At 25.6% G+C, this 15,798-nt stretch overlaps 1 protein-coding gene and 1 long non-coding RNA gene across 6 annotated transcripts in view; one reads left to right on the forward strand and one right to left on the reverse strand.

The window, feature by feature from the left end:
- Positions 1–5,919: 5,919 nt before the first annotated feature.
- The window catches only part of LOC105832211 (calcium-binding mitochondrial carrier protein Aralar1), a 261,123-nt gene continuing 251,244 nt past the window's right edge, over positions 5,920–15,798 (forward strand). For 3 of the 5 annotated variants that reach the window (XM_036284211.1, XM_036284220.1, XM_036284218.1), the window contains exon 1: positions 6,222–6,263. In XM_036284211.1, the coding sequence (XP_036140104.1) occupies positions 6,222–6,263 (42 nt within the window). Of the gene's footprint in view, positions 6,264–15,798 lie in introns of all 5 variants that reach the window. The other 2 variants (XM_036284219.1, XM_036284216.1) reach the window with 1 other exon arrangement.
- On the reverse strand, positions 7,128–10,754 carry LOC118644773. Its single transcript, XR_004962544.1, has 2 exons — positions 10,654–10,754; positions 7,128–8,709 (listed from the first exon to the last, which is right to left on the reverse strand). It is a non-coding gene; the product is annotated as an uncharacterized LOC118644773 (long non-coding RNA).

Genomic DNA, 15,798 nt, shown 5'->3' on the forward strand with positions numbered 1-15,798 from the left:
CGTATGTGATTGTATAATGCCATTTTTTTATATGATTGTATATAATGTCATTTGAAGATCTGAAGAAAATAATGTTATTGAACTTTTACGAGAAAGAAATCTTGATATCTCAAAATTGAGTGTACCAATTTATTTGGATTGGTTGCAATTGAAAACTCACATTAATATTATCTCATGAAAAAATAATTTAGATATAATTATATATAATTATTTTTTCTCGGAAAGATTCATATATAGACTCAGTTGTTCTTATTCTTTCATATATGAAACTATATATGACTTTATAGGATTATATATATATCTATATATGATTACTCAACTTCAATAGATACAATCAGATATGACCTGATATTATTATATATAATCATATAAAGCATTTGCATTTCTTCAGATATAAGCCGGCAAGAACAATGGAGTCCATATATAAAAATATATATAAATTATATATAGTGCCCATAAATAATTTATATATAATTATATATGCTGGTATATATAAATCATATATAATTACATATAATTATATATAACGTCATATATAATTATATCTAAATTATGTTTTCCTGAAATAATATTAATGTGAGTTTTCAATTGCAACCAATCCAATTAAATCGGTACACTCAATTTTGAGATATCAAGATTTCTTTCTCGTAAATTCATTATTTACATTATACATAATAATTTTGTTTTAGTAAAATAAAATTGTATGTAGGCACATTGTAAAGCCTCTTGAATGGCAAACTGGATTTACATGTGTGTATATTACATATGAATCTGATCTGAAGAAAATAATGTTATTGAACTTTTACGAGAAAGAAATCTTGATATCTCAAAATTGAATGTACCGATTTAATTGGATTGATTGCAATTAAAAACTCACATTAATATTATCTTATGAAAAAATCATTTAGATATAATTATATATGACGTATTTAAATATATTTGATTGATTTTATTGATCTTTCGACTGATTTGTGAATGTATATGTACTTAACGTTTTTTTTTTACTTTTATAAGGTTTTGATAGAATTTATCTTCTTTTTGTAAAAATCAAGTGATAGTGTTTCTTACATAATTTTATTTAAATTGATTTATTTATTATACATTATTCATTTTTTAATTATAAACATATGTAGATGTACATAACATTATTAATATTTATATTGAATATACATGTATACGGCAATCATATTTGTTAATGCACATATGTATAAATTCTAATAACAATATTAGTAAAAACACAATATAAACACAACAAATAACATTAATATAAATAAAATTATATATGTATATACATATATACAGGGTGACAGCTAACTGGCAGCCAATCTGTAATAGATAGATATATATAGATATACTAATAGATAGATGTATAGATATACTAATATAGAAATAAACATAAATATATATATATATATATTTACGTTTATTTGTATATTAATATATCTATTAGTATATTTGTATACATCTATCTATTAGTATATCTATATATATATATACATATATCTATCTATTACAGATTGGCTGCCGGTTAGCTGTCACCCTGTATATATGCATATACATATATAATTTTAATTATATTAATGTTATTTGTTGTGTTTATATTGTGTTTTACTAATATTGTTATTAAAATTTATACATATGTGCATTAACAAATATGATTGCCGTATAGTCATGTATATTCAATATAAATATTAATAATGTTACGTACATCTACATATGTTTATAATTAAAAAATGAATAATGTATAATAAATAAATCAATTTAAATAAAATTATGTAAGGAACAAACTATCACTTGATTTTTACAAAAAGAAGATAAATTCTACCAAAATATAACCAAAATATATTTTTACCTTATAAAAGTAAAAAAGAAACGTCAAGTACATACACATTCAAAAATCAGTACAAGATCAATAAAATTAATCAAATATATTTAAAAAACTTCGAAAAATCCTCCAAAGAATAAAAATTTATTCGAAAATTATTTAAGAAATGAAAATGTTTACCAATTATAAATATTGAAACAAAAACTTAACATGTTCGAGTAGCATTAATTATATTCTTGTATACTTATCAATATCAATAACATAATATTTATACCTTTTTTTTCTTATCTTATTTTAATCCTGATCCTTATCTTGTTTCCCGTTTCTTTCTCTCTTTCTCTCTTTTTTTCGTACCACACAATTTTTTTTTCTTAATTTTATATTCTCAACTGCGAGGTTATTTAATTCGCCATACAATATTTTTAGCAGTAATGCCTGTAATTGTCAACTATATATTTAAACTTATTATAATAAGAACTTAATTAATATACATACATTTACATAACAATATATCAATTTTTTAATCAATACAAATAAAAAAATTATAATTATATTTAATGTATTGGCAAAAAAAATAATTAAGATAATTAAGAATTACTTGATAAATACGTGTTTCTGTCGTGGCGTCCAACGTCTCTTCCTTACCCTTCTAACAGCGATGGTGATACAAAAATGGTTATATCATAATATTATTATATTAAATTAAATATGTCATAATATATTGTATTAAATTTCAACTTACTTTGTTAAGCATCAGTTAAACGTATCTGCAATTCAAAACAAATACTCTCTGCTATTTTGTAATCTTCCAGTCTAAGTAATTTTTTCCCGGTATTTTTCTTGCTTCTTTTTGTGTCTTTCCGTCTCTCAAATCAAACTGTCAAAAACTGTCAACTATAAACTGTCAAACTTCACACACGAACGAAGCGAGTCAAGCGCGAGACAGCCAATCGCGATCGGAATAAAGAGGCAACAATGCAATCGCGATTAGCAGGCAACTTTAGGGTTACATGGCTATTTTATAAGAGGATTTACTTGACAACATAATTTCAACAAACGTTTTTTAAACGTTTAATTAATATTTTGTAAATATTTATTTTTTATTAGTTTTTCATTTGAGAAGATTATTTCAGTAAACATTTATGTAACATTTATATAATATTTTTTCAATATTTATTTTTCATTAATTATTTATTTAAGAAAATGATTTTCCTAAATATTTTTTTTAAACGTTTCTTTAATGTTTTATAGATATTTATTTTTTATTAATTATTTATTTTAAAAAATAATTTTAGTAAACATTTTTTAAACGTTTATTTAATATTTTTTGTGAATATATTTTCTTATTAGTTTTTTATTTGAAAAGACTGTTTCAGTAAACATTTGTGTAACGTTTATATAATACTTTTTCAATATGTATTTTTTATTAATTATTCATTTAATTTATAAAATAATTTTAGTATAATTTTGAAAACGGTTTTTTAATATTTTTTATTAATTATTTATTTTATATAAGATATTCTGTTAATATCTTACGATATCCTATTACATCCAAATAATATTCCAACATATCTTTTATCTCTACAATTAATGGAACGTAAATCAAGTGTAAAGGGAAAGTGAATTATAATGTAATAAAAAAATGACAAAAGCGTAAATTAAATCTTTAAGAAACGTAGATTAAAACAGAACATAAAAAAATTTAAAGTACACTTATCGAGACAATGTGGCATATTAATAATACTAAAAAATTAAAAAAAATAACATTAAAAAAATTTTTTTTATTTTATACGAACAAAGCAAAAATAGACTTTTTAATAAGTCATTTAACATGCTATTTGCGCGCATATGTAAAAATGAGTAAAAAAACTGTAAAACTTTATATTTATTTATAAAAATATAAGTTAACTATACATGCTTTATCCTTTTGACGACATCTATTGCAATGATCTATAACAAATATGTATGAATAAACAAGAAGTGTTCATGGATCATCACGAAGCGTTAGGATGCGTACGGTCTTCGAAGTCAAGCGACATCGGCGACGGTTGAAACTTGGATGGGTGACCGTTTTTTCAGGTATAGAAATATTAAACTATTAAACATGCTTTAACAAGTACGACTCTCTGAGTTGAAACATGTTGTAAAGTAGGCTTCTTCCTCTTACAAAATTATCGTAGAAATAAAAAAAATTTTTTATTTTTTAATAAAACATTTAATAAAAAATAATTTTAATAAAACGTTTCTTTAACGTTTAAAAAACATTTTCTTTAAATCTTTAAAAAATGTCTTTATAACATTTAAAAAACATTTTCTTTAAATCTTTAAGAAACGTCTTTATAACATTTAAAAAACATTAATTTTAATGTTAAAATAAATGTTTTTTTAACCAAAAAAAGGGCGCTTATCCCATTATTTTTAACGTTTTTGAAAACGTTTTTAAAAATGTTTTTCAAAACATTTCAAAATATTTTAAAAACATTTTTTAAACATTTTATTGCTGATTGGGGAAGCGTAAATTGAAACAATGAAATGTAAAAGAAGCGTTAACTCTTTTACATTTCATTGTTTCAATTTACACTTCGTAGAAGGTTTGTTAACGCTTTTATTACTTTCCCTTTATATTCGACTTACGCTCCGATTTTACATTTTCACCAGGGAAATAGGACAAATCGCGGAAATTAGAATTTTTTCGCGTGTTGTAAGTCCTCGACCGCGCATCTTTTCGCTGTTACTACTCACAATCTGATGCACATTGTGTCGCGCATTTTGCCGTCTATTCTTTTCTTCGCATATTTTTTCTTCGTAGATAATAATACTATACGCAGCCACAACGTACGTGTATTTGAACGTTCATCAATCAAATTAATCAAAGAATACGACAATATCATTCAATCATCACGTTAGTTTTAAATTTACATACTTATTGATAAAATTAGATATTCTCTGATATAATTTGATCTTTGATATAAAGATTTATTCCCGGATGAAAGTATTCGCACGTATATAAATTATGTAAGATGGAAAACTTTTAACGATTGCTTCTGCGTATTGTGTCAAAATGTACCACTGCGAGAATGAGACATAATTAAACCTTAAAGAGGTATGCCAAGTACATAATGGATACTTTCTAAAATGAATTTGAGATTAATACAATTAGCTAAATATAAAAAAAACTTATATCTTGCGAACGATTGTTTAGAAACGAGAAGGGTACATCTTTTATGCAAATCAGCAAAAAGTGAGAAAATACTTTTAATAGATACTATTAATAGAGTCGTAAACTTTACAACTAATTAACTCTTGTACGTATAAGTTTTGTTACAATAGCTAAAATCCTTTAATTTTGTATATAATTTGTATTTAATAGATGTACTCTTCTCGATTCTAAACCATCGTTCGCAAAATATAAGTATTTTTTTTTTTAGTTATTAATGAAAGAAGGTTATTAATGAATTGTTTAAATAATTATATCTCGCGAACAATTGTTTAGAAACAAAAAAGATATATCTTCTAAGCAATCAACATAAAGTGATATAAAACTTTTTATGGAGTCGCAAATTTTACAACTAATTAACTTTTGTACGTATAAGTTTTGTTATAATACCTAACATTAAAAGATTTGTTATTAATAAAATGTTTATATATAATTGTATGTCCCGATTTAAACGAAAACAAAATTACTACAAACAACTAAAAACGATTCTGAATCGAGTCCAGCAATTGGATTTAAGATATTTTAAAAATTAACAGTATTTACTTATAATGCATTTGTTTGAAATAATTATTTCTCGGCAACGATTCTAAATCAAGTCCCGCAAGTGGATCTGAGGTATCTTTAAAATTAAAAAATTCGTTATTAATCAATTTTTTTAAGAAATATATCTCGAGAACAATTGTTTGGAAACGAGAAAGGTATAGCTTTTATGCAACCAGCAATTAAAGTTCACTGAACTTTATTTTCTGATTAATTAAATTCTATCTGTGACATAATATCGATTTTAAAATAAACTGGGGCACGTTCGGGTTGTCGAGTTTCTAGTAGCTGCTGCCATCTTTTTAAAACGTCAATACACGATACAAGATGGCGTAACGTGTTTGACTGATCATACTGGAGCACAGTATAACTCACAGTTGACTGGAGCTTCTACTTAATATATGACATTCACAGTAATGAACGTTCTACTGTGAATCAACAACGATTTTATCGCATCGGTCGCGTACAGTTACCGCATCCGGAAGTGCCTATTAAACGCAAGAGTGTGAGAATAGTGTATTCTAAACAAAATTATCCGTGGTCTTGTCATTTTTCTAATTTCTGTGATTCTTTCATTTCTCTTTTAAAATCCGAGCATTCTTTGTGACAGAAAAGTTCGAGGTAAACTTCTTTCTGGGAATGTTGAAGGATTCGCTTATCGTTCGAGCATCCTGCCAAGAGGTGGGTAAGTTTATGAACTTCTTCCTCATGCGAATGAAAACAAGCTAAGTATATAAATATCTATGAAAATATATGTATACAAATGTGACATTTACAAACGAGAGTGCATCTCTCTCTCTCTCTCTCTCTCTCTCTCTCTCTATGGCTATCCTCCTCTCTCACTCCGATAGATGATCTCGCTCATATCTCGCGCGCCGCTCTCTAGATTTTATCTATCTTCTCTTCCTACTCTCTCTCTCTTCACCCCCCCCCTCTCTCTCTCTCCTCCGCTCTCTTTCTCTCTCTCTCTCTCTCTCTGTGTGTGTGTGTGTGTGTGTGTGTGTGTGTGTGTGTGTGTGTGTGTGTGCGTGCGTGGTGTGTGTGGTGTGTAAAATATATTAATATACATATCGTATATTAAATAGTTTTATCTTATTTTATGAGAGATTTGATGAGAATTGAAAAAATTGTTTCTATTGCATATTATGTTTTGTATGCATGAAGGAATATATACTGATTTTTTTACAAAGTCTTGTCAAGAAGAATTGATATCGAGTGGCATTAACAGTTTTTCATTAATATTACTTTTATCTATTGAAACAATAAATGCATTAATTAATTTATTTTTTCTTTTACGATTTACGTAAAAAAATTTAAAAAGAACAATGATTAAAATTATTTTTAAATTAAAGATTTAACAAATTGTTCCTATAGATTTTGATACAAATATTTTTTGCAGTTTGTGGTAAATAATTAAAATTAAAGAATTAGAAAAAAAGTTACATTTTATCCATAATTTTAACTATAATGTGTATGTTGTGTATAATTTTAATTTCATATTAGTAACGTTGAGATATAAAATGAGACAAGAAATTGACAAACAGATAAATTTTCAGATTTTTTATTCTTTTTTGTTGATTTTTTGAATAGCATTTTAAAGCTGTCATACGCTAGAAACATCTGAAAATCATTCAGCGACTTCTGTTCCTATTTGGATCACAAATTTGCATCTTTACAGTCATTAGCATCATGTGACGTTATGTTTCTCGACGATTCAGTAGTAGAAAGTGAGAACAGTCGTATGATATTTGCATCGTATTGGAGCAAATGTGGCAATGCGAATATCGATTTCAGCGTCTCGGAGAAGCCGGCACGGTTTCGAGGTCACTTGGACTAAAAAACCGTTACCTTCACTTTTGATCTCGTTTATTCGTCTCTGCACCTTATATATTGTATGTACAAATTTCAATGATTACATTAAAATAAATTTGTCTATACATTTAAATGTAACGATTCAATTAATAATGAATTAAATCAAATATGTTATAATATGCTTTACTGAATATCCCACTACTATTTATTTTTAAGAATAGATTCTTTGAAATATTCTAAGACAAAATTTCTAATACAAAAGCATCAAGGCTATAATAATTTTGAAATTATTGTTAGCGATTAAATTTTCATGAATCATAGAGCTGATATTTTGCGCACTCAACCGTAAGCTCGTATTCTGACCTCATTTTTATAAATAAGAATATCGCTAAACATGCTTTAAATGTTACGATAAATGTAATCATTCTGAACGCACTTTTATTGGTACTTTTAGACACAGTTGTCAGACATCGCTTGTGCGACTTTATAGCGAAATTCTATTCTGCTTTTATAGCACACTTATTTTGTTTTTGATAAATATACCACTAAATGTACTCAAATCTACATTTATCCAATATAAAAATAACTTTAATCCATATGGTGTAATACAATACATTTTATTAATAAAAAAATTAAATTAATTTAACAATAAAATAAATAAAATAAAATTAATTAGGTAAAATTTAAAATAAAAAATTTATTTTAAATAAATAATATAAATAAAGAAATGATATAAATATGTTAAAATTATACATTTAAAAGTGCAATTTGTTGTTAATTTTAGTGGTGTTATGCAATTGATATTTTATTAATAGAAAATAAAATAAAATAGCTAAAGAACAAAGATAAAAATTTAATAAGATTAAAATAATAAAACAAATAAAAAATAAAAAATAAAAAATTAAATAAATAATAAAAAATAATAATAAAAGAAATAAAAATATATATTGTTAATTTTCACTTATCATCATTGCAAGTGAAATTACAGGAACACAATGTGGTAGAATAATTTTTCTAAAGTCATTGGTCTGAAAATTCAAAAATTTATTTCGTTTTGTGTAATCTAATTGTGTTTTTAGGGGGGCAAGTCATGTAACGCGCTGAAAATTGAATGATTTTTTGGAATTTTGTTTGAGAAAATTATACAACCAATTCTTTTGAAATTTTCAGGGTATGTTATTGTAATATTGAACTACTAAAAAAATATTTTTTGACAGAAAAATAATATGTATTTTATAAATAATAATAATGTAAATCTAATGCGTCGACGTTGATGTCACTTGTCGGCGTGCAATGTAGCGCTGCTTGTATTCATCTGAAACAAAAAACCAAATAGATTTCTTTTTTGTACGGTTTGCGTTATTGATTGAACCTATTGTTAAAGAAAATAATGCAAAATTGTAAAAATGGCGACACGTAGAAAAAAAAGTACCCAATAAACACTGTTCTGTAATTTTTATGTAACACTTACAAAACAAATGTTCGCTGTTCTGGTAATTGTTACGTTATTTTCAGATTGAGTTTTGGTCAAAATGTCAGCAACATTGCACCGAATGCGGGATGTAAATATGACGGAACAAAGTGACTTAATATTTATGTTAAAAATTACAAAACAAGAATGTTTTACGTTCCTATAACTGTTATGTCATTATTGCGTTATATTTACATCAAAATATCAGCAACATTGTACTGTATATAATGCATAACAAAATGACGTAACAGATACCTAAAATTATTTACATATTATATATAGCACAATGTTACTAATATTTTTATGAAATTTATTTTTGATTAATTATAAAGTAATCTAACTATAACAAATAAATGTCTTTTAATTTTAAACAAAATAAGTAATCATCAGTAATTTTTTGTTGTAAGAATTGATGATTTCATTGAATTACACTGACAGTGATTTAAAGCATATTGATGGTTTATTTTTATTGATTAAAATTGAGAAAGTTAATATATTACATTTATTTGAAAAAAACACTTGTAACATTTATATATAGACTTACGGATATATATAAAATTAAATAGAGTTTGTTTTAATTTTTTATTTTGATAGGTTGTTAAATAAAGTAGAGTATTATAAATACAAATTATATGCATGTTTTATTTGCTACTAAATATAATTTTGTTAATTATCATAAAATGCAATTGCAATTAAATATTGCAACTTAAAATGTATTACAATTTGAGACTTTTTAAACAAAAAACTTTGTAATAAATCCTTAATTAATAACGAATATAAAATTATTCTTTCCTTATTACTAATATAAACAAAACTAGTATAAACAAAAATATATTAAAATCTAATCTAATGCGAGTATAAATATACGATGGAAATAATGAAGAAATCGAGTCAGAAGTTCTATCGTTATGCATGGCTTAGCTCAAATTTAACACAATGCTATATATAACAGTATTGTTATATACAAGAAATACATAAAATAACTTTGAGAATTCTGAATAAAAAACGTAAATTGTGTTGTGATTTTAGAACATAAAAATTTCTAAATGTAACTTAAAATCGTTCTGTATAAAAAGAACACATTTGTAAAAAGTTTTGTTCATTATGGTTCATCAAAATGAAATATAACATAAAACAGTGTAAGAGAATACTAATATAAAAAAATACTGACAATAAATTTTGAGCTTTAAAATTTCTTAGGCATCTAAATGGCATCTAATTTGTGGGTTCATTTCCTTGCTCGATGTCTTTTTGTTGTCTACTAAGCCTCTGGCCACCTTGACGAAACCATTCCTTTGTGATGTCTTCAAAGTCTTTGTTTGTGTTTTAACTTTGGTTTAGACATAATTATTATTTTACTTATCAACAAAAAAGAGAAAATCAGATTTCAATTAGACAAAGATTGTGATATACATTATGTGTCGTATGCTCATGTTATCCTTTTCTCCTGAATAAAGATAAATTTAAGAAAGCTGATTTTCTGGAGAATAAACGATACAATTCAATCAATAAATAAAGTCATTAAGAGAAAGACGACTTGGCAGGTTTACCTCGTTTTGAGTGAAAATCTCTGCTTTACCAAAACACAAGTAATATGCAATAACACGAATACGAATTATATGTAATATGAATTTGGGGCATGTTTTTGAATCAACAACATCCTGAACTGCTAGCCATGGATATTTAATTAACTGCTCTATTGAATACGACAGGTATCATAACCTACCAAGTCGTCTGTAGCTTTAATAATTAATATTTCGCTTTCGCGGAGGAGAGCGACGTACTTACCAAAAAATATTTGCACATCCACACCTATCAGACCTTTCAGAATCACAATTTTCAGAGAAAATATATTGCACGTCCACGATCACTACCGTTTTCGGAGATTCTACAAAAACGTGGCGGCCGATGCCGAGCGAATGCGCGGGATATTGTTTTGGTGGCATAATTGCGTGCTTGCATGTATGCTTAGGCCAATCACAGTAAAACTATATCTAGTAAAGGCTTATTCATATAAACTTCATAATGCAAATGTATACAAAAATTAATTAATCATGCATTTAGTATGAAGAACGTAAACAATATAATATTTTTATATTAAGTATTTAATGATTTATTTTTCTAGGTTGGTATTCATAGTCGGGTCTTGTATTTAAGATTATCTTAAGTTCTGTCTTATGATGCCATCGGCCAATCACATAGCCATATTAGCATCTTAAGACATTACTTGAGACGATCTTGAAATAATTACGTATATCATCCGATCTCGCGTTTCTTCCTAGGTATATATATATATAATTACAGTTTTTAATTCAGTTTTTTACACAGAGAAAGTATTAAATAATGTAAAAAATTATAGAAATGTTGAAATAAATTATTTAAAGAAAATGTTCAAGAATGAGTTGCAGTTATTATTTTTTTAAGATATAATAGTTATGTTATTTTTCTCAAACACTTAGGTACATCAATAAAGTCACGTATTATTTTCTTTTTAAAATAATATTACAGTTTTATCATTATAGTCATGTACATTGTTTTTACAGAACGCACGTTAACAATAACATTACATAAATATTACGTGTTTAATATTACATCTCAATTATGTTACTACAATTATGTAAGATTTATGAAGTTTTTAGAGTATGCACATTTATGTTTATTAAATTACATAAATATTACGTGTTTAATATTACATCTCAATTATGTTACTATAATTATGTAAGATTTATGAAGTTTTTAGGGTATGCACATTTATGTTCATTAAATTACATAAATATTACGTGTTTAATATTACATCTCAATTATGTTACTATAATTATGTAAGATTTATGAAGTTTTTAGGGTATGCACATTTATGTTTATTAAATTACATAAATATTACGTGTTTAATATTACATCACAATTATGTTACTATAATTATGTAAGATTTATGAAGTTTTTAGGGTATGCACATTTATGTTCATTAAATTACATAAATATTACGTAACAAAGTTATGCCAATATTACATAACAATCTAATATAACAATTACAGACTTATTACGTTAATGACATAACTAATACGTCGTAGTTTCGTTACACTGATCTGTAATAAATATGTATAGTGTGTTATGAAATTGATATATAAATGATCCATACAGTGTTTATTGGGTATTGATTTTTACGAAAAATTTTTGTGTTAATTATGCAATAAAAATAATTTATTGAAACAATACAATTACAAATAAAGGTTCAATTTATGGGGAAAGTATTTATCTAAATGTATGCACAAGGAGAACTCAATCGGATGAATCGTTTTTGAGTTATCTTGCACGCCAATTTTAAAAAAGTAGTTTGGAGAAAAACGCGTTTAAAGTTCGAGTAACAAAATCGTGAAAAAATCGTAATTTATTTTAACTTACCGCAGTTTTTTGCTAATCTGCGATTCCAGGGCCATAGAGCAGATCTTCCTGTTTTTCGAACATTATTCTAACACAGCCAGATTAATTATTTATTACAGAGGGATCAAAGGATTGAGTTTCCGACTCGTCTACATGAGTGCTCCGCCCAATTCGACCGTTTACTTTTCGACCAAAATAACATAGAAGGAACTCTCAAATCGGTTTCTACTATTTTTTTTCATATTCTACGGAAAATTTCTTATAAATTTAAGCAAGAAAAAAAAATTGCTAAAAAATTTCGATTTACATGACTTGCCCCCCTTAATTTGGCAAAAGTGCATTTTAAATACAAATATTTATATTTACTATTGCTACCTAAAGACAGAGCAAAATAAAATTTATAAATTTAACTGTAATGCATTGTTTGCGATCTCTCAAGTAACACAAATTAATCAAGATAATATTAAAATAACATCTATTTGAGGTCAAGTAAGATAAAGATTTTGACAGCAATTAATCCCTTAATGATCAATTTTTGATGTTATTTACTTAATGAGCACACAATATTTTTTAAACGTTTTTTAAATATTTCTTTTTAATTATTTTTACATTAGTAGTGTTTATTGTACAAATAATATCATATATATAAGTACCGGATGTATGTATATCCGTTTGTTTTCTTTGTTCCCGAACTCCTTCGCCATTTCTGGTCCGATTCTAATGCAAAAGGTTTTATTTTGTTCCAAATTTTACGAGGAGTGCTACTATGAGTTTGGTTTTTCGATATACAAGCTTTTTCAAAAATTATTTATATTTTTCCGTTTTTTCTCTTTGTTCCCGAACTCCTTTGTCATTTGTGATCTGATTCTAGTGCAAAATGTATCATTTTGTTCCCAATTTTACGAGGAGTGCTACTATGAGTATGGTTTTTTAGGATATACAGACATCAGATACTTATATATATAGATAGACAAAAGATAGATAAATAGAATAAAATGATCAGTTTTAATCTTGATATTATCAAATTTGGCATATTTATTAGAGGTGCATCTCTATTGGACGAAAATAGGCCATTCTAGATAGAAAAATAATTTAAGTTACACCCTATTTATAGAAAAAAAAGAACAAATCGATCATTTTTAATGTTGATGGTTTCATATGTTGCATGTTTATTTGAGAAAGCATCAGATTGTGCATCTTCTTTTCGACAAATATTATTTTTACGGAAAACTTAACACAATGGAGCGTAAGCCCAACTTTATCCATTTTAAAAATAAGGATGAAAGTAAAGGTATTCTTAAAGAATAATCATTAAATCTTTAAAAAAGGGAAAGTATATATTTTGATTATTTTAAAATTTTAAAGGAATGAAGTAATTAATTTGTTTGAAAAAAGCAATGCTTTTTTCTGGTTATAGATGAAGGAAATATTAATGACGATAACGTTAATGACGATAATATTAATGACGATAAAGGAAAACGTCAAAAGTCTGATTTAAAAAATGATAAATTTAAGGGTAAATATTTTAAAAGAAAAAGGACAAATATTGAAGAAGTTAAAAAAGGTAAAAAAAGACATATATTAATTCTTCGAAAAATATTAAAAATAATTGTAAAAGTTTAGTAACTAAAATTAATTAAAAAGGGAAAATATAATTTAAAAAAATAGGAAATATGTAGTTTTCATACCAATTTTAAAACATTTAATTTTTTAAAAAGTATGATAATGATAAATTCAAAAAATTGAATTAAAAAATTGATTCCATACAAAATAAAAAAATATCTTTAGAAACTGCAGATTATCCGAAATTTAATGCAGATGGGAAATAAATTAAGGTTGGCCAAAATTATTTTTTAAATAAAATTATGTGTTGAAAAAATCTATTTAAAAAAAAGATATGTAAATAATAAAATAAAAATTTAGTTTTTAAAATTTTATAATTAATTAGGTATAATTAGGTTGTATAAAAGATCAAAATAGAGAATAGTTTAGTATAATAAAACGTTTTAAATTATTAAAAAGTAATTTAAAGAATTTCAAATTTTACTTTGGGAAAAAAAAAATTTTTTAAATATATTTTAACCTAAAAAAGGATTTAGTTTGAAAATATTATTATTTTTTTTTTTTAAGAAAAAAGACAGGGACGTATAATTAATTGTAGGTGACATTTTGGAAAAAAAGCGTTTAAAAAAGAACTTTGGTTTATAGAAAATTATTAATTTCAAATTGGCCAAAAAAATAAATACCTTTAAAGGAATAGTATATATAGTATATTTTATTTTAATTATGCGTCGCAGAAAAAATTTATTTAAAAGGAATAAGTATTCAATTAAAGTTAATTCTATTTCAGGGAGCAAAAAAAATAAAAACTAATTATGTCATTTTTATAAAAGCAAAAATTATTATAAAAAAATATAAAAAAATATTAATCTTAAAAAAATTTTAGAAAATGATACAAAGGCAATTTCATACAAAAGAAGTTAGATCCTGCCGAAAGAAAAAGAGAAATTGTAGATTTTAAAAAAACGTATCTACATAAAATTAACTAATGATTAATTTTCATAAAAAAAATAATTAAAGATTATTAAGATATAATTTGAAAAAAAACTATTAATAAATATTTAAGAAATTGATTAAAAATTCAAAATTTTTTAATTTAAGCTTTAGATGATGGATGGGATCAATTTTTAGTCGACGTACAAATTGAATTTGAAAAAGATTTGGAGAAGAAATTAAAAGACGACTTTTTCGAAAAAAGAAAGGAAATTACAATCAAGGTAGAAAATGTAGAAGATAAACAAAATCCTGTAAATATACCTTAAACCAAAATTTAAAGACAAAATTAATCAAATAAATTTTTAATTTTGGTGAAAACATATATGTGAAAGAAATTTGAATGTATATTAATATAATTTGTAATAAAATTTCTTAATCAAAAAAAATATTTTTGTATGTGAGAAAAAGAAAGGGACACAAATAATGTTTGTGTGGGTGAAACAGAAGGTGAGTGTTGTTTTTATTATAATATATAGGAAAGAAAGAGATATTGAAAAATCTTTTATTTTAATATTTTTATAAAAAAAGAACAATTATAGTTTATTTAAATAAAACTGTATCGTACGCCTTGGCGCGCGCGCCCGCTTGTAATCAACGGCGTGTCCTCGTGATCAGGCGGGTCGAGAGAAGAAACACTTCCTTGCTCTGAATTTGATTTATTGTCTGTATCTTCGTGCCCAAAGGTCCGTTACAAATATTATTCACACTGGGTTGAGCAACCCCCGCGATTCGCACGTTGTGGCTGTGCGAATTTTCGGTGCGGCCGATGCTTACCGATGGCGAGACCGTTCTGGCTAGCACGCCGGTATTCCCACGAAGGAACACGAGGCGGACCGATTGCTTCCGAAGCTCGCGATCGCGACTCGACGATGACGCCGCGTCGATATTGCAGTCGATACCTCGCTAGGGAAATTAAATATCTCGAATGATACTTAACAAAAACTAAGGATATTGGATAAATTTCAAGCAGTAGATTAAAAAAAACGGAAACACTAAGAT

This window comes from Monomorium pharaonis, chromosome 3 (genome assembly GCF_013373865.1).
Source record: "Monomorium pharaonis isolate MP-MQ-018 chromosome 3, ASM1337386v2, whole genome shotgun sequence".
Lineage (NCBI taxonomy): Eukaryota > Metazoa > Arthropoda > Insecta > Hymenoptera > Formicidae > Monomorium > Monomorium pharaonis.